Raw genomic sequence first — 25,973 nt, 5'->3', positions numbered from 1 at the left:
CAGGTATCACCCAAACACTTAACCCTGCTACTGTATCATTAACGGTGGAGTGATACGGAAGCCTATTAGCACAAGCAAGCAACTGTGGATATAAATGCTGACATGGTACGGTGTTATTGCTGGAGCCTCTCTGCACTGCAGTGACATGGAATGCACAGCAATATAAGGACATTACAAACAGGCCCCCACTGGGACTTAACTTAGAAATAAAGATCCTCTAGGGCGCTTCCAAACAGACCATGGCTAAAGCAGGTGAAGGCTGCAGTGGAGACAGCACTCACAAAGTGAATGCAACCATCAAAGTCTTTAAATAGATCAACAAATCATTCCAATGAGATGGGATGGATGCAGCTGTTTTATCAAGCAAAGCAACTTGCAGTGTCCTGCCTGATCTCTGTCAAGAATTACTTCAGTCAGTAACCCACAACACAAAGCCTATCTATACATCATGTATATACTATACATCTATGCAGCAGTGCAGCTCTCTGTACTAATTATATGTTTGACTATTTTCAATAGAACACGTCCCTCAGCTTGTATTAGATACCAAGCACCTCCCCCCTGGAGAAGGAAGCTCATTTGCAGTCTTGTTGTTTTGCATCAGATTTGCCGACAGCAAGAATAGAATGAAGTTGACCAAATCAGGTAGCAGCTTCTCAGTTCAAACCTGCTATTCTGCTGTGAAGTTTATTCTTTCCACGGTCCAAATACACTGAGGTTAGGTGAATCAGCAATTGGAAATGGATCATTGGTGTGAAAGGTTGTCTGTCTTTATATGGCAGTCCTGTGTAGGGGTGGGTATCTTTATTGATATTGATACAGATACTGATTATTGATATTAATACAAAGTCAAGCTGTGTCGTTCTAAATTGTGTTTCCGTTGCCACTTTTATCGTGCCAAGCTGTGCCCAAGATGGACCTACTCTGTAGTGGGGCCAAAGCAAGCCTGACCTCTCCTGTGTCATTGTTTGCACTTTCAGATATCTGCATTATTTTACTGTTTCATATTTGCTTTCACCTCTGTAGGGGTCATATTAAGTTAATACTCATTAAACCCAGAAGGAAAACATTTCCTGTTTGTGTTGCTTCCTAATAAAAGCCTTTAAATAACAAAACAACAGGGAATTAAAGTAACAGTGTGTTTATCCCAGACATGTATACGAACGGTTTATCCACTGCTTTACAGCTATATGATTTGAGCTTCGTCAAGCTCATCTTCAGTTAAAGACACACCTTTAAGCAGGTAGCCCTGCTGTAATGGGAATTTAAACCACTGCTGAGTCAAACCAAGTCAAGCCAGGCCAGCTAATGTGTATGGAAAAAGTGTACTTGTAACTGGAGTTCAAGGCTGTACACAATTCCTGAGCAAAAGAGCAGCTTGTCACCGAAATGAGAATAGGTTGGTCCACCTTAAAGGTCAGCCCTCCTTAATCGAGTCTGTATTGGAGTTGTAGCTACTCCAGGGCAGACCCCCATCAGCAACATTCAAAATACAAAAATGCACTTCTCTGTTATGTTCACTCTCTGTCTCTATGCGTTTTGTCTCGACTGCACTCTCACATGGCGACATCAGCAGGAGGGGATGCTGATAAAAAGACAGAGGCATGTGGATGAAAGGGTTCAATCGGGGTCACCTTTTGTACAAAAGCGGCCCGATCTCTCCCACCTGTGTCCTAGCTTGTTTTATTTCATGTATGGCATCACCAAGACACTTTGTCTCATTTGGGTTGATGTATTTGAGAGGGAAAGGGGGGCAAAGAGAGCATGCAGGGTACAAACTGATGGGCAAAGAGACCACTGAATCAGAGAACTAAAACATTTCCTGATTGTTTCAGAGCGGTTATGCACAAATAAACACCCCCCACACCCTACAGCTGATTGCTATTGAGTAAATTCATGTTACATAAATACAGACAGCAGCACTGTTTGTACAGGAGCTTATCAATACTTTGGTACCGACCAATCAGGAACCGGTACCAATTTAATACCATTCTCAATACCCATCCCTAGTCCTGTGACAGACTGCAGACCTTTTCACGGTGTCCCTTGCTCCTAACCCAACGACAGCGGGGAGAGGCTCCAGCTATCCAGAGCTCATTACACTGGTGACAGCGGGAACATAAAATGGTAATTGAGAGCTTCACCTCTGGGCTCATCCTTCCCAACAGCTGGGTACAAGATCTCCATCACTACTGCACCAATCTGTCTGTCAGTGTGACGATCCATCACATTTGTGAACAAGACTGAAAGGGGGCGTCATCACTGTCTGGCAGAGTATCGTGGCCTCAGAGGTGTAAACTCATGTGTGCCAGGTCACAGTCTGATAAGTTCAACAGAATTACAATCAGCAACTTCTACAACAATCAACTTCTACAATCAACTTCTACAGAGGAGCAATAGAAAGTATCCTGTCAGTTAACATCACAAACTGGCATTGGATGTGTACGGTCCAGGACAGGAAAACTCTACAGCGGGTGATTAAAACCACCCAGACCATCACTGGCAGAACTGTGGTACAGCCCAGTGATGTGCTTATCAGAGCAGCTCTCATCCAGTTACACAAGGGCTGGATGGTGTGTCTCCGGGGCCTCAGCACTCTACATCTTTGTCACAGTCCACCCTTTGACCTCAGTATTGATCTTTGATCATTTACACTAGAGAAACTGGCAAGGCTTCCCTTGCTGATGATGCCTCGTCAACAAACGATTTCTCTAATCCATAGATGTGACCTTGTATTCCCATATGGTCTAGCGGTTAGGATTCCTGGTTTTCACCCAGGCGGCCCGGGTTCGACTCCCGGTATGGGAAAGCTTCCTTTATGAAGTGGCAGTAGCTCTCTCTGTAAGAATTTGGCTGGGGAACCACAGGAGGAATGTGTAAGTCCAGCATGAACTGGAATCCTGGCTACAGTATGGTAGCACAGGGAGGTGCCAGTTCCCCTGCCAAGGTCCCCCTGAAGTGACTGCTCAGGGTACCTGTCTTGGGGCAGGTCCCTTTCATCAGTCTCCATTGATAAGCACTGTTTGTATATATGTGTAAAATAACAGGGTGAATAAAGGGATTAAGAATGCTTGTTTCTTTTTAAGCTCCACTGGAGCCCCTGAAAATAACAGCTGGAAGAAGGCCAGTCTCTCCATCCTGAGTCTTCTGATACCTTGACGAAACAACTGAAGCCAACTAAAAGTGCTTTATATGACCACAGAAGCTGATGTTCTTGATGGGTCCACTGAGACTCAAAAAACCAATAAGATATAGGACCATTTTCTCTATATGTTGCACTTGAAGACCTTGCAACCTTGCAGTCACAGCCTCAGTTCATCCTCACTAAGGTTTGGCATTTAACAAGTCACTTTATAAACTGTTAACTGATATATCAAATAACTTGCTTCCTCTCCTTGCCATACAGCTACATTAGCTGATCGCCAACACAAGGCCTGAGGAATTCTTTAAACATTTATTATGGACAGTCCATGACCAAAAGAGAAATGCCAAACACGAACATCCCGCTGAGACAGGGTCAGTCTCTTGGGCAGGTCAGGAGTTTTGTGGTTTTGGCAAGAATTATGTTGTCAAATCTCTGCTCCCCTGCTTTAAGATGGAACATTGAGATGGTAAATATATCTTCTGTGCATAGCTATGGCAGTGTACAGAACAAAAAAAGTTTCTCTTACCCAGACTGGGGACAGCTGCACACAAACCACATAATGTGGCAATTAGAGTGCAGCAGCCAGAATAATGAATAAATTGAAAATGACATGTGACTTGATATAAACTATGTTGGCAGGTAATTTTATTTTTGACCTAGGTAGCAATTCATACCTTTCCTGTTACACTCTGCCCCTCTTCCCACTGTTCCCCTCATGACAGGCAATAAATAGAATCTGGTTTCCGTCCACAACTAGTCCTCACTTGGAAAAAGGAAGAATTAGAGATAGAGAGGCTATGCTTGGGTGACTCACACGAGTTATTCAGGAGAAAGTTCCTGGCGCCACTCCCAAAAAATCACATTATTTGGATGTGAGCAGAGAGGGCAGCCAGACATCATGAGAGCCCTAGAGAGCCCTGTCGTAAGTGATGAAAGTGATGGCGATTACCACAATGTGTGTGTGCTTGTGGGTGTGTGTGTAAAAGGGGATGTTTATGAGTAGTGTACCTGTTGGTGTGTGTGAGTGTGTGTATGCGTGTGTGTTAGTTAGCAGGTCGGGGTGGTGCCCTTGGCCTTGTAAGGCAGGGTTATCTGGGGTTATATATTTGATCCCTGCCATCCCTGCAGGTCTAGCAACTGCTTCCTCTTCACCTGGCCTCTGTAAGTCTGAACAACTGGCTGCATTTGATATTCATTCTGTTTTTCATACTCTATTTTTCCATTATCTAAACTAACACTAAATATATTTAAATATGATCTCATTTAACAAAATAGAGGTGCTAGGAAGGTACGATTTTAAAACTTAAAACAACTAACACAAAAGTACTATACATTGACAAGTTGTATGCCACATCAAATTAAAATGTCTGAGCATATTTGAACATTTGAACTAACTAGGTTAAACTAGAATAGGACATCTGTTATTTTAACAAATGTTACTGTAATTTAGATTTTTTTAACAATTACCTAAAAATATTCTACTTAAAGTTTTCTCTCCCCTCTTCAGGTGGATCACTTGATTGTACTCTGAAGTCTGAGCTCACCTGTCATCTGAGTTGAGCCCACTGGTAAATTATGCTTTCCTAATGCTTTCATAGCAATTCATATCAGAAGATAAGGACTGAAGAAAAAGATGGATTTGTAAATAGTTAAACAAAATCCAATGCTATAGAAGAGTGATGAAAAAAATTCCTTGAACTCCCTTAAGGTGAGGTAGCATATACTGACAGAGTGAAGCCTTTATCAATCACTGTTATTTGTAGGTACATTAGTGCAGCCATGGGGGATGCAGAGATGGCTGTGTTTGGGGCGGCAGCACCGTACCTGAGGAAGTCGGACAGGGAGCGTATGGAGGCGTCCACACGGCCCTTCGACATAAAGAAGGAATGCTTTGTCCCGGATCAAGTGGAAGAGTTTGTGAAGGCAACCATCATCAGCCGAGAGGGAGACAAGGTCAATGTAGAGACGCAGAGTGGAAAGGTCAGTGGCTACATTTTATCAGTTAGTTTATATTATTTATTTGCATCGAAAATATTACTATGAACCTTAAGTGTAAGCTTAACATATGAACATGTACAGAAATAAGTGTAAGCACAGTCATGCTTTCTGGCACAAATTCACCTAATTTCAAGGTGTATGGAGAAGGAAAAAGTTAACAATAGTCTCTCCAAAACTCCAGCAACATTTGTTATCTACAGAGGAATTTTATTGTTAGACCAGTGCATTTTGGCTTGTGGCCTCCATCAGGGTCATCTGGGGATAACCAGAAGTACAAGTCAGGCTGTGGACAGAGTTTGTTAACTAGTAGTGATAAAAGTAATGTCAGAGTCTCAAAAAACTGTGTAAATTAATGAACCCAGAATGAAAAAGTTTTGCTTTTACTCACCTAGCATGCCAAAAGAGTAAAATTGTCATATCCAGACACTGCCATACATAAATCCTCAGTGCACTTAAAACCAATCTGATCAAGGAAAAAACAAGCAACAAAAAGAATCTAATTACCTACTTTGATTAAGTGTGTCACTCGTGTCATCAGGGTCAGTTAAAGCAGCACAGGAAACACATGAGATGTGAGTCTGAGTGTGAGTCTATGTGGAAGTCCTTGTCTGGGAGCAAGTGTTAATCTGAGTGTAAATCTATGTGTGATTTAAAGCGTCTATCCTTGAGTGAGTGCAAATACAAGTTCAAACAGGAGCCTGAGTACTAGAGCAGTTAAAGTGTCTCCAGTCACTACACCGAGCAGCTGAGTGATGAAACGAGGCATTGCTGCCATCTGGCAATAACAATGTGTGCCATGCTTTGTAATGTCACACAAGCATTGTTAATGATAATAAGGTATTATATGCAGGTAACTGAAACAACAACAGAAGCTGACTGTGCTCTTTTTTTGGCTAAAAACTGCATTTATTTTCCTTAGAATGCAACTTTCAAAGACACCCAGATTCTGCAACAGAATCCTCCAAAGTTTGACAAGATCGAGGACATGGCCATGCTGACCTTCCTCCATGAACCAGCTGTGCTGTTTAACCTCAAAGAGCGTTATGCAGCATGGATGATCTATGTGAGTAGCCTACAACCAATAAACAAGATTAGTCAATAAAATGTACTGTACATAGGGATGGGTACTGAGAACTGACACTCAACATGTACCAGTTCCTGACTGGTCAGGACTAAAGTATTAATAAGATCCTGGACAAATGATACTGCTATTAATACTATGTAACGTTACATAACCAGCTGACAGGGCAAAAGAATTAGAATGTGGGCTCACTTTACTCAATTTGATGAAAATGCAGCTAAATGGCTAAATGCAATATCTAAGGAAACAATTTAATTTGTTACTTCTGCAAAATAAAAAGATAAATAAATAAATAAATGAAGTAACTGTTGAATCTTCTCACGTCTTTTCATGTCTGTTCAAATTATGGTGAGTAGTAGAGCTGCAACCATTAATTGGTTAATTGATTATTAAATTAATTGGCAACTATTTTGATAATCTATTAATCACTTTCAGTCATTTTTTTAAAGAAAAAAAGGAAAATTTCTCAGATTCCAGCATCCTAGATGTGAATATGTTATCTTGTTTCTTTAGTGTCCTATGACAGTAAACTGAATATCTTGTGGCTTGTGGACAAAAGACATTTGAGGATGTCATCTTGGGCTTTAGGAAACACTGATTGACATTTTCCACCATTCTCGGACAACTTATAGACCAAATAACTAATTGATTATTTGAGAAAATAATCCACAGGTTAATTGACAAGTTAGTTGCAGCTTTAGCAAGTAGCATCAATAGGAGTATTGATAAGTATCACATTGATAAGTCTTGTCAATGTCAACAAAATCCTAATAATACCCATCCCAGCTCTAACTGTATGGTTCATAAAAGCATGGTTCCACAAACCCACACACCAATAGAAAATTTAAGGGTTAATTATGCCATTTAGAAAACACTGTTATTAGTTTTTCTCTTTAAGATGTAAGATTACCTGAATGTCACAAGTAAAGGAATTGCTATCAGCAATGTGAATAGATTGTACAAAACCTGAATTCATCAATAGATGGATATAATTTTAAAAAAATTTCCAGATGGCATATGATTCATGTTAAAACAGTAATGATTTATCTGTGAATTTCAGACCTACTCTGGGCTCTTCTGTGTCACTGTCAACCCCTACAAGTGGCTGCCAGTCTACAACCAAGAAGTGGTTCTTGCCTACAGAGGAAAGAAGAGAAGTGAAGCTCCTCCTCATATCTTCTCCATCTCTGACAATGCCTACCAGTACATGCTGGCAGGTAAAAACTAATAAGAAACTTAATGTTTGAGGTAACTTTTCTTTCATGTATTAATGATGAATCTTGATACAATCAAAGTCATACTCTCTTGTATTTGTAGACCGCGAAAACCAGTCAATTCTGATCACGTACGTAATATCTTATGCTTGAAAAGCATGACACTGCATGCACTGAAATAAAACAAATTATTCAACATTATGTCACTGTAAATGTTAGTCACTGACTTTGCAATTGCAGTGGAGAATCTGGTGCAGGAAAGACTGTCAACACAAAGCGAGTCATCCAGTATTTTGCAAGTATTGCAGCTGGAGGCATAAAGAAAGACGCCAGTACCAAAGACAAGGTAAGTAATAAGCTCGTCCAGTGTGAGTTGTAGGAGAGACTCCACAGTCTTAAACTACAAGAATAAAACCAAAAGACAAATGTCACCACAAACTCTTATTCACTTTAACTGAAATGGAATAGATGTGTCTAACTTTCCTTGTTAAACTTAAAAAAAAAATCACAAATTCACTTCACTTATTTTATGACTTCTACTACCAATAGCTACTGTGTTATATAATTTCTATGTTAGGAATTTCTTTGACCTTTGAAATAAAATCATTTGATGCTATCAGAGGCTGCTAAAATCTCTCTGTGTGGCTTTAAATATTAATTTCAGATTGAGCTTACATAATGTTCCTCTTTGACAGGGAACTCTGGAGGATCAAATCATTCAGGCTAACCCTGCTCTGGAGGCCTTTGGGAATGCCAAGACCATCAGGAATGACAACTCCTCCAGATTTGTGAGTGTCTAATTTGTGTGTGACTGACTGGTGTATAAAGTACACCACTCCCATGAAAACACAATAATTAGCAGTAGCAGATATCAAGGTTTGTCATAAATATAAACTTTTTTCTTTTCAGGGTAAATTCATCCGAATTCATTTTGATACCAGGGGAAAGTTAGCCTCTGCTGATATTGAAACATGTAAGAACAAACACCCTCATCCAACATACATTTATAATAATTTATGTTTTATAATATGGTAATATATGGGAGTGTTTTCACTTTTTTTGTCACTTGTCAGATCTTCTGGAGAAGTCTCGTGTGATCTTCCAGCTCAAGGCTGAGAGAGATTACCACATTTTCTACCAGATTCTGTCCAACAAGAAGCCTGAGATCCTGGGTTAGTAAACAGCTGCGCTTCCTTTCTTTTCCTCCCAGTAGTGGTTGGCCACCATGAAAGATAAAAAAAAAACAACAAAAAAACACAGCTACCATTGTCTTTTTACTGCAGTTGTGAGTCCGTCTGTCTGACCTTGTCTGACCCTGTCTCTTTGTCCTCCAGAGATGCTGTTGATCACACTTAATCCCTATGACTACGCCTTCATCTCTCAGGGGGAAACCCAAGTGGCCTCCATCGATGACGCAGAGGAACTGATGGCAACAGATGTCAGGCTCTCATCCATTTCTCTCTCTCTCTCTCTCTCTCTTTTTTTTTTTTTTTTTTTTAACAATTTTACATTTCACTCTAATCATGATGACAACACAGGACTAAAAACAGCTCTGTATTAAAACAAGAGAAGTTGGTGAGGGTGTGACAGTGAAATACAATCGATTTTCAGATGCCAAAGGCCAAAACACCGAACACTGGTTTATAATACTTTGAGACAGGATTTCACAACTTTAGACAGTTATCATGGCAGCAAATATTTTATCTTTCGTCAGGGCTTAGGGCTGTCATGTTATCAGATTTTCTCTACAAAATTATATTGCTGAAAAGAATTCACAATAACAAAAGAAAATTTGAAGAAAAAAAGGCTATTAATCAAATTAATTTTTAACTTGAATGAATTACACTCATATTTGTGATTTTGGGGTAAACTGTGCCCTAATAAATAGTGACAAATCAACCAGATTAACTGAAAAACAAAAAAGGCCTAAGATCTGCCATCAGTACCATGTCAACTGAACTGACAGTAAGGAAACAAATTATTTAAGAGCACACAGCAATTTAAGAGTTGCTGGTTTATTTAAACAGCATTATCGTATGTACATTAACATAATATCAACAGTTATTAAATATCATTTATTGTTAATAGTTATTGTTATTGTTAATAGCACTATTTCAATACCCCTAGTCAAAATGATTGCCAGGTAAACAGTAGAAATATGGCATTCAGGTTACAAAGTAATGTACTGGGAATGTGCAGCTAGAGTCAGTCTGAATGAGGCCTGTGTTCATACATACACATACAAAGGAGCAGAGAGTCGTTGGTCTCTTAGGAAGCTCTGTGTGTGTTGTGTTGAGCATGCAATCTACATACTCTGCTCTACAGTAACATTCAGATGTAGTGAACTACAAACAAGGAAGTTGTTCATTTCTTTTTGTCAAGTACAAAAGAGCTGCTTTGCAGGATCCATTGTTGAAACTGATGCAGAGGCTGGCATGACTGATTAGCTTTACTGTGATGCATCTATGTTGGATCATGCACTCCTCCACAGAGTGCCTTTGATGTGTTGGGCTTCACTCAAGATGAAAAGAACTCGGTGTACAAGCTGACTGGTGCCATCATGCACTATGGCAACATGAAGTTCAAGTTGAAACAGCGAGAGGAGCAGGCGGAGGCTGATGGCACTGAAGGTTAGAGAAGCTCTGTTTGTCAGTTTGGCTCAGAACCAACGAAGACAGGTGCTGGCCCGAGTAGGCTGTTTTAACAACATTAAGTTTCCTTCTTCAGATGCTGACAAAGCAGCGTACCTGATGGGCCTGAACTCTGCTGACCTCATCAAAGGTCTCTGCCACCCAAGAGTCAAAGTAGGAAATGAGTGGGTCACCAAGGGACAAAATGTCGCTCAGGTAAGAAACAAAAAAGTCAACTTAAATTCTTGTATAGGTTAGGTTAGTTTAGGTTAGGTTAGATACCAAATACAGGAATATATTATGTTTTGTAAGTGGCTATTTTTGCAGAGGCTAAAAGGTTGCATGAAAGCACTGCACAAAAAGTTCACTTTTATTAATTTGCATGCTTGCTATCAAATGTGTGTACATCACAGGTGAACTATGCTGTTGGAGCTCTATCCAAGGCTGTTTATGAAAAGATGTTCCTGTGGATGGTAATGAGAATCAACCAGTCACTGGAGACCAGGCAACCTCGCCAGTACTTCATTGGTGTGCTCGACATCGCTGGATTTGAAATTTTTGAAGTGAGTGACCTTATTGGTATGCAGTAAACCAGCCCTTTCATTATCAAATGGACAGACAATTACACTCTCATTTTTTTCGCTTTTCAGTTCAACACCTTTGAGCAGCTGTGTATCAACTTCACCAATGAAAAACTGCAACAGTTTTTCAACCACCACATGTTTGTGCTGGAGCAGGAAGAGTACAAGAAAGAGGGCATTGAGTGGACGTTCATTGATTTTGGTATGGACTTGCAGGCCTGTATTGACCTGATTGAAAAGGTGAGATATTTACATGTTCATGGATAAAAATCAATCAAATAAAAGGTCTTTTTTTAAAATGACCATATTTTTGTCTCCTCAGCCCATGGGTATCATGTCCATCCTAGAAGAGGAGTGCATGTTCCCCAAAGCCAGCGATACCACCTTTAAAGCCAAACTCTATGACAACCATCTGGGAAAGTCTGCCAACTTCCAAAAGCCCAGAATTGTCAAAGGCAAACCAGAGGCCCATTTTGCCCTGATGCACTACGCTGGAACAGTTGATTATAATATCAACAACTGGCTGGTGAAGAACAAGGATCCTCTGAATGAGACCGTTGTTGCACTGTATCAGAAGTCTACTATGAAGCTATTATCTATTCTCTTTGCAAATTATGCAGGAGCAGATTCAGGTACTTTGGAATGAATATATTTTTGAGATAACAGTGTCTTTTTGTCTTGCTCTAAGGCTACACATTTTTTTTCCTGAACAGCTATGTCTGAAGCTGTTGAAGGCAAAAAAGAAAAGAAAAAGAAGGGATCATCATTTCAGACTGTGTCTGCTCTTCACAGGGTAGTGTAGTGTATATATGATTGCAAAAATGCAAAAATGATTTTATCCTAAAATATGGTATTTCATATGATGCTTAATGTTTTAATAGAGAGCACTTATAAATGTATGCTTCACTATATTAACAGGAGAACCTGAACAAGCTGATGACCAACTTGAGGTCTACTCACCCTCACTTTGTGCGCTGCATCATCCCCAATGAGACCAAGACTCCCGGGGCCATGGAGAATCCTCTGGTGATGCACCAGCTGCGCTGTAACGGTGTGCTGGAAGGCATCAGGATCTGCAGAAAGGGCTTCCCCAACAGGATCCTCTACGGAGATTTCAAACAGAGGTACTGTTATTTAATTTCACTCAGATACTGTGTAATTTCAGACAGAAGTAAAGTATTATTCTGCAAGATATTTTTTTCTTTTTGTCTTTTAGATATCGCATCCTGAATCCCGCTGCCATCCCTGAGGGTCAGTTCATTGACAGCAGGAAGGGAGCTGAGAAACTTCTCGGGTCTCTGGATATTGACCACAACCAGTACAAGTTTGGACACACCAAGGTATCATCCGAAGTTGCTCTTGTATTGGGAAACCTGAAACATTCTAGTAGGTGAAAAAGATGGCAAAAAAGTAAAATACCCATTACTGTTGTTAGGTGTTCTTTAAGGCTGGATTGCTGGGTCTGCTTGAGGAGATGAGAGACGAGCGCCTCTCCAAAATCATCACTGCTATTCAAGCCAGATCCCGTGGTCTTTTGTCTCGTATTGAATATCAGAAGATGGTGGAACGCAGGTATCTTTTGTGTCCAGCTAATATTGGTCACTAAGGATTATTGGTTTGTGATTTGAATGTTTAACTAAAGCTTTCTATTTTATTTTAAAAATAATTTAGAGATGCATTGTTAGTGATCCAATGGAATGTCCGTTCATTCATGGGAGTCAAGAATTGGCCGTGGATGAAGCTGTTCTTCAAGATCAAACCTCTGTTGAGATCTGCTGAAGCAGAAAAAGAGATGGCCAACATGAAGGAAGAATTCCTGAAGCTGAAGGAGGCTTACGCAAAGTCTGAGGCTCGTAGAAAGGAACTAGAGGAGAAAATGGTTTCTCTTCTCCAAGAGAAGAATGACCTGCAGCTCCAAGTTCAAGCGGTGAGAATGGCACTATACTGCCACTTTGCTTTGAAACAAGTCATTAAGGTACGTGCTAATGAGTATCACTATTTGACAGGAGCAAGATAACCTCTGTGATGCAGAGGAAAGATGTGAGGGGTTGATCAAAAACAAAATTCAACTGGAGGCAAAAGCAAAAGAGCTGACAGAAAGACTGGAAGATGAAGAGGAGATGAATGCTGAACTTACAGCTAAGAAGAGGAAGCTGGAGGATGAGTGCTCTGAGTTAAAGAAAGACATTGATGACTTGGAGTTAACTCTGGCTAAAGTGGAGAAAGAGAAGCATGCCACTGAGAACAAGGTGTTACATTTAACTTAGGCACTGGCTTCAACACAGATCAGCAACTTAACAAGACATCCAGTGATTCATCTTTTCATGGTTCACAGGTGAAGAACCTGGTCGAGGAGATGGCTGCTCTGGAAGAAATCATTGCTAAGTTGACCAAGGAAAAGAAAGCCTTACAGGAAGCTCATCAGCAAACACTGGATGACCTGCAGAGTGAAGAAGACAAAGTCAACACTCTGACCAAGGCCAAGGCCAAGCTGGAGCAGCAAGTGGATGATGTAAGTCCATATGGAAATTGTACTGCTTAGATGATATTGTAAGCACTCGTAATTAAACATTTTGCAAATGTTGTAATCATATGTATTTGCATTAAGCTTGAAGGATCTCTTGAGCAAGAGAAGAAAGTTCGAATGGACCTTGAGAGAGCCAAGAGAAAGCTGGAGGGAGACTTAAAGTTGACCCAGGAGACTGTAATGGATTTAGAAAATGACAAGCAACAGCTGGAGGAGCGCCTGAAAAAGTACAGTTTCATTATGATATTGTTCATTCATCATGGTCATTTAATAATATGCACACAGTTTGAATTAGTCGACACTGATTGAACAAAAATCTGCAGGAAAGACTTTGAGATCAGCCAGCTGAACGGCAAAATTGAAGATGAACAGGCCATAATCAATCAACTCCAGAAGAAGCTGAAAGAGCTGCAGGTAAAAATGTGCTCTGGTTTAGTTAAACATACATATAATCCTAAGTACTGCTACATTTAAACATGTTGTTCCGAAAAAGGCTCGTGTAGAGGAGCTGGAGGAAGAGCTTGAAGCCGAGCGAGCTGCCAGAGCCAAGGTGGAGAAGCAGAGGTCAGACTTAGCCAGAGAGCTGGAGGAGATCAGTGAGAGGCTGGAGGAGGCTGGTGGAGCAACATCTGCCCAGATTGAGATGAACAAGAAGAGGGAGGCTGAGTTCCAGAAAATCCGCAGAGACCTTGAAGAGGCCACTCTGCAGCATGAAGCAACCACTGCCACACTGAGGAAGAAACAAGCTGACAGTGTTGCCGACCTGGGAGAGCAGATTGATAACCTGCAAAGAGTCAAGCAGAAACTGGAGAAGGAGAAGAGTGAGCTCAGACTGGAGCTGGATGATGTGGTTTCCAGTATGGAACAAGTAGTTAAGTCTAAGGTATGTACGCACAAAGATGCTCATGAACCAACCGTCAACCTTAAAAGCTTAATACCCAGAACCTACCCACAAAAATCTCCAACTTAAATGTATTGTTCTTGTCAGGCTAAGTGAAGAAAAGCTTAGTTTAACACAAAACCCGGTGTCCCTCTAAGATGGAATTTTGAGTGCAAAGTAGTCAATGAATGTCTAGAGAGGGTTGCATATATTATTATATTACACTTTCTTTAAATATTACACATAATATTAAAACAACAGTAAAATGCCTCTGAACTATGGGATATTTCTTTTGAAGACTACCTTGGAGAAGACCTGCAGAACTTTGGAGGATCAAATGAATGAATACAGGGGCAAGTGTGATGATTATCAGAGATCCCTTCATGATTTTACCACCCAGAAAGCCAAACTTCAAGCTGAGAATGGTCAGTGTCATACTTTTCACACATTAAACTTGCTTAATGTCGAACAAAACAATTCTAAAACATGACTTTGCCTCTCTAGATGAACTTACAAGACAGATGGAAGAAAAAGAATCGCTTATTTCTCAGCTGACCAGAGGAAAGAATTCCTACAATCAACAAGTTGAGGATCTGAAAAGACAATTAGAGGAGGAAGTAAAGGTATAAGATGGCAAATGTATTAAGTTATCTTTATGTCTCAAAAATAGCTGCATGTCCAAGAGAAATATCCATTATCCATTATCATTATTAATCCAGGCCAAGAATGCATTAGCCCATGCAGTGCAGTCTGCTCGTCATGACTGTGACCTGCTCAGGGAGCAGTATGAGGAGGAGCAGGAGGCCAAGGCTGAGCTGCAGCGCGGCATGTCCAAGGCCAACTCTGAGGTGGCTCAGTGGAGAACTAAGTATGAAACTGACGCCATCCAGAGAACTGAGGAACTGGAGGAGGCCAAGTAAGTCCAGTACATACAAGAACATGAATCTAACATGTGATGTAAGATGCATTGCTACGCCTTCTTAACAGGCCACTGTGGTTGCAACTTGTCACAAGGTAGCTGCTTCTTACCTTGCTTTATCATCCTTTTTACTCTAAATGGGAGCATAATTTACAAAACGAACATCATGCTATTTTGAAGAAATGATTGAGACCATAAACTCATTAGGAAACTGAGGTGAGAAATCAAGTGACAAGTAGGGTTTCTCATAGACTTCTACACAGTCTACACTTCTCTAGTCTCTAGACCCCAGTAGAGTCGCCCCCTGCTGGCCATTAGAAATAATACATGTTTAAGGCACTTCTGCATGGGCTTCTTTTATAGCCTACAGGTACACCACCAGTTTGTACCTGAACCTCTGCCTCCATTCTCTGTCTTTCCATTGCATTTAATTAAGCTCCCTATCTGTGTCCTGCGATTCAAATAAACACAGTGGCCCATCTAAGCAAAATGACTCATGAATGTTCTCATGATATCCCTCCATGGTATGATCAGCCATTGCACTAAGCTTTTTGTATTTCCTTAGAGCAAAGTAACAGCAGTAAGAGTCAACCTTACACAAGTCAAAAACCAGAGTGCTTGAAGAACATGGCAGCTGCCAATTTGACCTGGATTTAAATATGTCTGGAAGTTAGCCACAATGGTTATTCCAGGGAGCTAGGCATTTATAGTTATTCACTGAAAAATCATATTTATTTGGAAGGGCTCAGGCAGCTTACCACATGTGTATAAGAATGTATATATAGGAATTGCAACGTCTCCAGTTTGAATACAGCTGGTGACCTTTGTTGCATGCCGTTCCCCATCTCTATCACTTTAATTTCCTGTACTCCAATAAAGGCATAGATTGCCTAAAAAAGCACCAGTAGATAAGACTTGTGTTTCATTTCCAGAAAGAAGTTGGCTCAGCGTCTGCAGGATGCAGAGGAGGCTGTGGAAGCTGTGAACGCTAAATGTTCATCTCTGGAGAAGACCAAACACAGGCTGCAGAATGAGATTGAAGATCTCATGGTGGATGTGGAGAGGTCTAATGCTGCTGCTGCTGCTCTGGACAAGAAGCAAAGAAACTTTGACAAAGTATCAGTATTTTTTAATCAACAAAAATGTTTAACACATTACAATTAATTGAATCCAGTTTAATATGTTTTGAAGTGTTTTCTTATGTGATGTGAAAGATAAATTGCAAATGCTGTTAATGACATTCATGACTACCAACCTACTTCTTCCCATGTACAACCTGGGGTTTTATAGTGTTCTTACAGTGCAAATACATTCTCCTAAAATGATACACACTCTAGAGAGCTCAGCGTAATTAACCTCAAATTGTACAACTTGTATCCCAATGTCTAGGTCCTGTCTGAGTGGAAACAGAAGTATGAGGAGTGTCAGTGTGAGCTGGAGAGCTCTCAGAAGGAAGCCAGGTCTCTGAGCACTGAGCTCTTCAAACTGAAAAACTCCTATGAAGAATCTCTGGACCATCTGGAGACCATGAAGCGAGAGAACAAGAATCTTCAAGGTAATTTATCAGTCAATGTGTCTAAGCAGGCCATACACACAAATTAAAAAAGCCAATTAAATACAACTACTTTTATACACAGAGGAAATTTCTGACCTCACCGAGCAACTTGGTGAGGGAGGAAAAACCATTCATGAGTTGGAGAAGGTCCGTAAGCAGCTGGAGCAGGAAAAGAGTGAGATTCAGTCTGCCCTTGAGGAGGCAGAGGTAAGACTAAAACCTCAAATCCTCAATTTCTCACATAATGTATATGTGTAGTTTCAAATGGAAGCTCTAATTTGGAGAATAGTTGGAGAGATATATGATTTGACATACTATGATTTCTATCTTAGGCTTCTCTTGAGCATGAGGAGGGCAAGATTCTGAGAGCTCAGCTGGAGTTCACCCAGATTAAGGCAGACATGGAGCGTAAACTAGCTGAGAAGGATGAGGAGATGGAGCAGAGCAAGAGGAACCAGCAGAGGATGATTGACACCCTGCAGACCTCTCTTGAGGCTGAGACCCGCAGCAGGAATGAGGCCCTCCGTATAAAGAAGAAGATGGAGGGAGACCTCAATGAGATGGAGATCCAGCTTAGCCAAGCCAACAGGCAGGCTGCTGAGGCCCAGAAACAGCTGAAATCTGTCCATGCACATTTGAAGGTAGGAAAGGAAACCTGACATTCAGTTTTGTTAGCTTTATTACTATGGTATCTTTGTAACCGGGGATGTTGAAACTTTTTCAGGATGCTCAGCTCCAGCTTGATGACGCTATGCGAGCCAATGATGATATGAAGGAAAATATTGCCATCATTGAGAGACGTAACAACCTGCTTCAAGCTGAAGTGGAGGAGCTCAGGTCTGCTCTGGAGCAAACTGAGAGAGGTCGTAAACTTGCTGAGCAAGAGCTGCTGGATGTTAGTGAGAGAGTGCAGCTACTGCATTCACAGGTATGGCATGCTAGACTTGGGACTTCTTTTACTTTTAAAAATGTTTCCCTACAATACATTGTATAATGTATTTGTCTTAACTGTATAATAAGAACACCAGCCTGATAAATCACAAGAAGAAGCTGGAGGCTGATACATCCCAGCTTCAGACTGAAGTGGAGGAGGCAGTGCAGGAGTGCAGAAATGCTGAAGAAAAGGCCAAGAAGGCCATTACTGATGCTGCCATGATGGCAGAGGAGCTGAAGAAAGAGCAAGACACCAGCGCTCACCTGGAGCGTATGAAGAAGAACATGGAGCAAACCATTAAAGACCTGCAGCACCGTCTGGATGAAGCTGAACAGATCGCCATGAAGGGAGGCAAGAAGCAGGTGCAGAAGCTTGAGGCCAGGGTGAGTATTTCTTTTGCGTTTGTGATTTGTGTTATTTTTCATCAACAGTGATGTTGGATATGTTTTCTGGAAGTTACCTAAAAATATATATTGTGCCTGACCAGGTGAGGGAGCTGGAAACTGAGGTGGAAATGGAGCAGAAGAAAAGCAGTGAAGCTGTGAAGGGCGTCCGTAAATATGAGCGCCGTATCAAGGAACTCACCTATCAGGTTTGCTGAATGTAGCTTCATTAATTGGCATGTGTGGTTTCAATTCTTTCCAGGGAAATTAAGTTTGTAACTTTGTCTCTAATTTCCACAGACTGAGGAGGACCGCAAGAATATTGCCAGACTCCAGGATCTGGTAGATAAGCTGCAGCTGAAAGTCAAATCCTACAAGAGATCTGCTGAGGAAGCTGTAAGTGTGGAAATGTATGAAATGAGGCCTTCATTCAGCTTCTTCCCCTGTCACTGTTTAACTTTTTTTTTTTTTTTAATTTAACCTAAACAGGAGGAACAGGCTAACGTTCATCTCGGAAAATTCCGCAAGCTGCAGCATGAGCTGGACGAGGCTGAAGAGAGAGCTGACATTGCAGAGACTCAGGTCAACAAGCTTCGTGTCAAGAGCCGTGACATTGGCTCAAAGGTTTGAAGCGTTCTCTCTGTAGCAGGTGCACAGCATCTGACTCTAACACATTCTGCCCTCTGTTGGCTGCATTTAACTTGTATGCTGCTCTGCTCTTCAAGTACTAGTACAAATATGAGTTAGGTCAATAGCTGTGCTTCAGTTTACATTAGTCGGCTAATGAATACGCTGCTTTGTGGCACTAAAGCAACACTAATCTGAAGACCTAAAAGCTGTTTCTCTTTTTCTTCCTTTCCAACTTCCTCGGCTGCAACAGAAAGGGTTTGATGAGGAGTGAAGCTTTGGAGCCTGCAGAATCCCCTTTGCCTGCTGTGTACTGTAGATCCCCTCAACTATCACTATTCACAACCTGTAGTGCTTAATAAAATTTGATCAAGCTGTTGCACAACATCGTATTCTTCCATTTTTTTTTACATGAGTGTGGTCATGGAACTTTATATAGGAAATATTGTATGCAATGTAACTTTAGTATATTATATTGATGCGTCAGTAGCAACACAGATGTATCATACTATTTGAATTAGAAATATTACATTATGTAGTGAAATATATAACGCTACATATATGTCACTCATTCTTGAGAACTGGGACAACAGTTTTTTTTGGGGGGTGGTGATTTTAACTCTTCAATTATGCTGTGAAAATATATTTTAAAAGATCAAAATCTTGGCTGATCAACCTTGTAAGATGCCAGCCTCTTTAAATTTCTTATTAAAAGACATCAACTCTGTCAGATGGTAAATCTCAGTTTTTTTTTCTTACAGAGTTGACAAAATGTTACCTTTTTTCATTTCACAGCATCGTCGTAGTGAGCAGCCATTTTATTTTTTAAAGTGTCTTAGAGTTCTCTTAATCAAAATACACATTTTTAAACCATAATTGTTATTTAGCTTTGATTTAAAAGGACTACAGAGTTGACGTGTTATGGTTGAGACACATCTCAGAAATAGACAGAAATATTTTTAATTAACTTGTTGAAAAATATTATAATAGAAAATATTCCCACTTTTTTAAAATCAGGCAGTGAGACAAGGGTCCTTAGGGTATAGCTAACCCTTTTTATGCCTGGTTAAATCATGTTTTTGTAAAAATGTGGCATAGCTGATGGAACTCAACATGTCTCTAAACACAGATGATTACAGTAGCACATTTTATACATGTTATCGGTGGGTATTGTTAGTTTTAGATTTTAACACATTTTTAAATTGTTTGAAGTTGTGAATTCTTTTTTAGGACAAGGGTGTTTTCTGGCACTGAGCTAGCTTAAAAGTAGAAAAAATTAAAGCAAACCAAAACATTTCATAAATTAACATATATCTCATATATTAATATTCACCAAAAATTGGAGTTCGATTGTTGGTATGAATTGTTTTGTTTGGTAGGACAAGATTTGTCTCACTTCTCAAGAATGGATAGTGTATATACAGTGCATAATACAAACTTAGGTAACCAATAAAATTAGCAACATGAATTTTGTAAATAATGGGTTTTTAATATCATTATCATACTTTTCCTTTAGGATACATGGAGTGAGATTGACTAAAATATTTTGAGGTAAATTCTTTTGAACGCCAGGTGTCAGCGTGAGGATGAAGAAGCAGGAGGGTCAGAGTTAGGCCTAAGCAGAGCAACTCTAGGGACCGATAAAGTACGGCGGCAGAGGGCCCAAAAACAGGGAAGTTGAGACGAGGTGATTGCTAAAATAGAGAAAGATACAACAAATCTCTTGTTCTTAAAATAGAGTTAAAGAAAGCCTAAGAGCCTGGGCCTCAAGGGCAACAATAGACCGACGCTCATGCTCAGGCCTACCATAATACCAGACATAATCACTTGCAGCTGCTCAGTAAATCCCTGCTCAAGTCTGCCTGCTCCTCCAAAGGGCTACGGAGAATTTCAAAGATCCAGTAATCAAAAATATCTAGTTCATATACTGAAATAAATCAACAGAAAAACAACATATTACATTGGGATGTCAGTCTTAAATTTACATATAATTAAGCGTAGTAAGCTGAGTTGAACTTTTACATGAAGCCTTGGTATATTCTTTAAATATTTTGATGGAAACATTTTTTTCAAGGATTATCAGCATTGTAATTTTGAGAGGTATCTTAAAGTAGTTTGCAGGGCTATAGAGACATAAAGAAAACATTTATAACCTACACTAGAGTGCTATCCTTACCTTACTTATCTGTCTAGAGCTTTGTCTTGGCGCTGGTGTCAGGTCTCCATCATTGCGGCTGCTGCTAGACACTAAATAATGATTTAGTTCAGGAGGATGGATTAGAGGGAGGCCCCAGACTCCCTGTGCATGAAATTCAGGGAGTCCTGTTTCTTCTCTTATTACATGTCATGTCCTTTACTCCCTGAGTGGACAAGCAGGTATCTATTAGCTAATAAAGGCACATTCACACCTCTGGTTAAAGAGGTGCACCACATACAGCAGAGTACGTGTTGAGGATTGTCAGCACGATTAACAGGATATCTGAGCCCATGCTTGAATACATAAGAGGACTGACCAAAGATGGAACAATCCACTGCCTCTATAATTAGACCAGCTTTATTGCAGTATATGATGCTTATGTTCTTATCTCACAGTTAAAAGAAATCACCTTTGACATGGTCATATAGTTTTCATACAAAAAAACTAGTGATTTAGTTCATAGCCAGTTTATAAAAAGTTTTACACACCTTTGTGACCTAAGTCCCTCAAGGATAAACTTCTCTGCGACACAGAAAGTAATTTTCTTTTCCAGCAGTATATATATATGTATATATGTATATATATACATATACATATATACATATATACATTTCAGTACAATTAACTGCATAAATTAACAAAAGGACCATAAAACTTTACTTTAAAGTTTTAATTAATTGTACTGCTGTACTCATTGTCAATGTAATTTCATTTTAACAAACATACTGTATCAACAACTTGGTGACTAAAACAATGAAAGACTGAACTTCATTCATACTGTGCTTTTATAAATGCTTCACAGTAAAACACGGCGTAAACAGAAGAAACAAAACAAAACAATAGCTATAGAGTAACTGGTAAAATTAGAAGAAAGCTAGGCTCATCTATATCCATTGGATCGTCTATGATCTTCAAAGTGGGGGCCAAGACCCCCCTGTGGACCACCAAAGGGTGCCAGGGATGCCTCAGCAAATTCAAGGGGAGTTAAGGTAAAATCCTACAAAAAAATAAATAAATAAATAAATAAAAAAATTGAATTGTTATCATTATGTGTATTTTTTCTAAAATATAATTTATAGTGCATTTATTTAAATTAACTTATTATTACACTGATAAAAGTAAAGAAATGTATTTGATAATTTAATATTTTAATTATTATCATTATTATTTTTGTTGTTGTATCATCAGTGGGTTTAAAAAACACCTTGCAAAAGGGGGTCCTGGCCATAAACTAATGCTACTTGGGGGGGCTTTGCATAGAGAAGTTTGGGAACTCTAAGTTGCTGATATACTGAGTAGATGTCTATTGTGAAGGTGTCCTCTGGGACCGCAGCCCACAGACATGTGGCTACATGCTCCATCTACTAAATATCCTTTCCCAGTTTGCATTTAATTGAATGCTGATTTGTTGTGACATAAACAAAGCATTTAAAATTTGACCTGTAAGGTCAGTGTTATCTACACTTGGTCTTTAGCAGGGGCATGGAATCTCTCACTTCCATTTGGCACCCTGACGCCAGCTGTCAGTAACAGGGACGGGGAAGTTATCAGAATGGAAATAATCTCAGCACTTGTCAGCAGCTGTTGACCCTCCTTTTATCTCTTAACCTTTGAAGAGGCTGTGATTACTGGTGCTAGTGATTGGCTCTGCATTAGAGCTGCTATACATATATGCTGTATAAGTTACTTAAGTTTTATAAGTCATCATTTATTAAGTGATATTAAATAAATGAATAATAATAATTTAAATAAACAAAATGGTTTTTGGAGTATAAATCAGTGAGCTACATGAACCACACTTAAAGATAACCTGTTGGTAGATATATTTACTTTTGGAGGAAGTTTTTGAAGAAGCCACCATGTGTTGATGGATTTCAATGATATCAGAATTATGAGTGGAGGTAAAATGACAGAACTGAAGCAGCTCAGCTTAGACTCAGACTCCACACAGGAGAGGCATTTTAAATGGAACAATAAAATCTGATGGGCTGGGATTAGCTGTGGGACATACCTGTCCCCACAAGTATATTTATGAGAGACAGAGCCCAGTGTAAGGCCGTTCATCTGCTACAACTGATCCTAGATGCAGGGGAAGGCAGGATCCTGAAAGCCTCTGTGGCTGCTTTCCTCAATCAGTGCAGTTCTCAGCAGGAATTTCACACAGTTATCTTTGTCCTCAAAGACACAATGCCATGTCAACAGGACTGTAACTGAGGGGCCAGCTTTCGCTCGCTGCTGTCTGATAATGGGAGAAGGCTTCTACAGTGACCTTGGCATCACATTGGCGCATGTCGTGCTGGCATAGCGCTCTATTGTGTGTCATCATTGCTGCCTTCCAGTGAATCTCAAGCATGTCACCTGTGGCAGACCTCTGTCTGTGTGCCTCGCACTTGTCGCCTGGTTAATCGCACAGACTAATGTTCTTTATTTAGACCGAACCACTCGGTATCCGACGGCTGTTTATGTTACCACAAAGTCCATTCTATGATAACTAAACACACTATGTTACCAATGTCTCACTTCAACTCCACTTAAGCCCTCTGGGTAATTGAGACCCATACATGAAATACTTCTCGAAAATATCTCCCCAGATATTTTCTGCATCTTCCTTTGTGTCTGTACAACAGTAGTTTACATTCACACTATCCTCTATGATTGTAGATCATGCGAAGAATGTTTATTATCCTTTTGATTTTTTCTTTTGGTTTTGCTGCTGTTCCAAGATGCATTGAACATGTCTACTTATTACTTTCTCTAACAGTCCAAAAGCAGTCCAAAACAGACACATAATATATAGTTACTGCTTGCTATAAATGTTATTTAATCATTGTTTTTTATTAATTCTGCCAGGCGTGAGCTCTGGAGGAGATCTTGTGATGTTGATATATGTGGGTGTGTGAGTGACCAACAGGGTTGGAGTTACTGTCCGTTTTGTCCACAGCTGATCTCACATACTACTGAACCCATCAGCCTAACATTTTTTGTGCACACTTATGACTGTGTGCTCAAGGACCTCTCATGGATGCTGTGATTAGCAATTGTAGAAAAACCTTGAAAATCTGTTTTATTGATTGCTCAGTCTTATACTGAATCCTCTTAATTGGCTGGTAGAGGCTGCAAGCCATCAGCAACTGACTGGCTAAAAACAAGGTTTACCTGTTGCAGCCCACACTTTGGCGACTGTCACACATTGGTACAAAAAATCCATTCATTCATATAAAAGTTTGGTCTTATCTTAAATTGGAGCATCCGCAGATTACTACCATACCAGATATGATCATCTAAAGTTGGGCATAATCAAGAGATGAATAAATCCAAGCCGCATGTTGTCTGAACAGTCACCATACTGGAGCATTCGAGGGCCGCTAGTAAGCACATGAAAGATGCACACTTGCAGAAAGATGCACACCGTAATACGCTTAATTCTAAACCAATTTGCATGACATTTGGCTTGTTATAAACCTGAAAAATTGAACATGATATTGGTTACAGTTCCTTAAGTTTCTGGAGGTGATATAATCTACTCTATGCCAAACATGAACATTCTGAATAACCACAACTTCCACTGGGACATGCAGGCTCCCAACTTTGAATGGGCAACATTAAGTGTAAATAATTAAGAATATCAGCTTGTGTGAGTTTCTTCAAAATGTAGTTTTCTATATCTATTAAATTGTTGTAAAGCCACTTGGTTGTTGACTTGGGCACAATCTTAAAGTTGTCTCCCAAGCCAACTCCACTTTTGAAATAATTCATAGGCACTATTTTTTTGAAGGTTTTGTTTATGCCCCCCTATCTGTCTATCTAGGCTAAATGACCTGTGTGCTGATTGTGCCTGTAGATTGAAGTGAATCAGAACAGAGTCTTTGTGATGGTGTAACTAAAGTTTTTACTGTGAAAAAACATTGTAAACAGCATAAAGTAACATATGAGGTGGAGCCCGTGTTGTACTTCTCTCAGCTCAGAGTAAAAGGGTCATGTGAAAAAAAGTACAAACTGCAGTTAAAATAGAGACAACATCTCTGCTCTGCAGATGTGTCCAGGGCTGAATTTCACCTGTCTCCCCCAAGTTGTAAAGAAATCCGCACCCTTGGTTCTAAATACATAACAATGTTTAAATTGGTTGGGCTTATTAAAAAGTTTGGGCTTATCAACTGGTTGACTGTTTCCTTATTTAGTTTATACAGTTAGGTGAATCTCCACTGGTTGCATCTGCAGTTTTGGTGGCACTGGAGTAGGTGCTTCACCATCTGTTGCCTGGTGAAGATCTGCACTCTGCTGTGTGATCTCTTCTATTTTTTAGTTTGTGTTTTGTGGTAACATGCAACCAGGACCAATGAGGAAAATTAGGGAATGATACATAATTATATAAAATATGTTTAGATTGGTAACATTGGCATTCGCCCTCTGATAGGTAGGGGTGTCAGAAAAAACATTGAAAATATTGAGTATTATGATATCATATATTATGATACTGTATCAATTCTCAAAACACTGTATCATCATCATATTGTGATACATGCAAAGATTTGTTCAGTTCTAACTTAGAACTGTTTGTTCTTACTGTGACAGTTTCCCTAAAATAAGATAAAAAAGAATAGCAATATATAATTTTGCTGAGAGTATCACAATATATCACAATACATTGAATCATAACCCCTGCATCGTAATACATATCATATTGCCAGATTATAGCCAATATACAACCCTACTGACAGCTAACAGCAGTTTGTTCATTTTCTGTTAGATCAGTTGTTTTAAATTATATTTCACTGACCTGCCTTTAAGTAAGAATAAGTTTGGAGAAGATTTGATATGTTGAAGTTGAGCATATCAGTAGATTGACATCTCTTTAAATAATTCATCATATAACAGTATCAGTCTTGCCTGTCTTAAGTGAGGATGCTTCTGTTCAGTACAGCACACATTGTCTCTGTAACAGAAGCACACTTACTGTAAGGGATGATGAGAAAGGAATTCCTCCCTGTGTCTATTTAAAGATGGAGTTGCAGTCCCCTGGCTGCTTGAGGATACCTATGATAAATCACCACACCACATGAAGCTCCTAATATGGCCTCGTCAGGAGACCCCAACACTGATAAGACTCTGACCCGCTGATTTCTATATTGCTCTCTGCCACTCATTAACCCCCTCCCTTCATGTACCCCCAACCCATCTCAGACACAATAACATTCCTGGACCTTGAAACGCTCCTCCATATTTGGCAGAGAGGCTTTGTTTATAAAGAGACCTCATGGTGAAACCCCCAATTGGTCACCATTCTATCTCAAGGTAAGGTGCA

The 25,973-nt window shown here is 39.9% G+C and overlaps 1 protein-coding gene and 1 non-coding gene across 2 annotated transcripts; both read left to right on the top strand.

Annotated features, from left to right (window-relative positions):
* The first annotated feature begins 2,736 nt into the window (after positions 1-2,736).
* Positions 2,737-2,808, top strand: trnae-uuc (transfer RNA glutamic acid (anticodon UUC)). The gene has a single exon. It is a non-coding gene; the product is annotated as a tRNA-Glu (tRNA).
* Positions 2,809-4,239: 1,431 nt separating this feature from the next.
* Positions 4,240-18,859, top strand: LOC146318299 (myosin-7-like). The gene is made up of 39 exons (XM_084732196.1): positions 4,240-4,306; positions 4,653-4,713; positions 4,909-5,125; positions 6,063-6,206; positions 7,285-7,441; positions 7,542-7,569; positions 7,679-7,784; positions 8,134-8,226; positions 8,348-8,411; positions 8,512-8,610; positions 8,773-8,876; positions 9,930-10,068; positions 10,166-10,284; positions 10,482-10,631; positions 10,719-10,889; positions 10,972-11,281; positions 11,363-11,442; positions 11,568-11,773; positions 11,866-11,989; positions 12,085-12,221; positions 12,321-12,576; positions 12,656-12,898; positions 12,985-13,161; positions 13,258-13,403; positions 13,500-13,590; positions 13,670-14,059; positions 14,355-14,481; positions 14,561-14,679; positions 14,776-14,972; positions 15,908-16,091; positions 16,365-16,530; positions 16,613-16,737; positions 16,863-17,171; positions 17,255-17,458; positions 17,551-17,847; positions 17,952-18,056; positions 18,148-18,243; positions 18,337-18,471; positions 18,728-18,859. Exons 3-39 carry the CDS (start codon positions 4,925-4,927, stop codon positions 18,746-18,748), a joined length of 5,820 nt encoding a protein of 1,939 aa, XP_084588322.1. The 5' UTR covers positions 4,240-4,306; positions 4,653-4,713; positions 4,909-4,924; the 3' UTR covers positions 18,749-18,859.
* The last annotated feature ends 7,114 nt before the right edge of the window (positions 18,860-25,973 follow it).

This window comes from Lutjanus erythropterus, chromosome 12 (assembly GCF_056507025.1).
Source record: "Lutjanus erythropterus isolate fLutEry1 chromosome 12, fLutEry1.hap2, whole genome shotgun sequence".
In the NCBI taxonomy this organism is placed as follows: domain Eukaryota; kingdom Metazoa; phylum Chordata; class Actinopteri; order Lutjaniformes; family Lutjanidae; genus Lutjanus; species Lutjanus erythropterus.
The sequence above is the reverse complement of the archived record's forward strand: the minus strand, read 5'-3'. Positions and strand labels throughout refer to the sequence as shown.

Bases quoted from the DNA above. Each gene is read 5' to 3' on its own strand.
- LOC146318299 (XM_084732196.1), top strand. From the start codon at position 4,925: ATGGGGGATGCAGAGATGGCTGTGTTTGGGGCGGCAGCACCGTACCTG. The intron at 8,227-8,347 runs GTGAGTGTCTAA...TTTTCTTTTCAG, and splicing joins ATGACAACTCCTCCAGATTT to GGTAAATTCATCCGAATTCA. The intron at 8,611-8,772 runs GTTAGTAAACAG...TTTGTCCTCCAG, and splicing joins CAAGAAGCCTGAGATCCTGG to AGATGCTGTTGATCACACTT.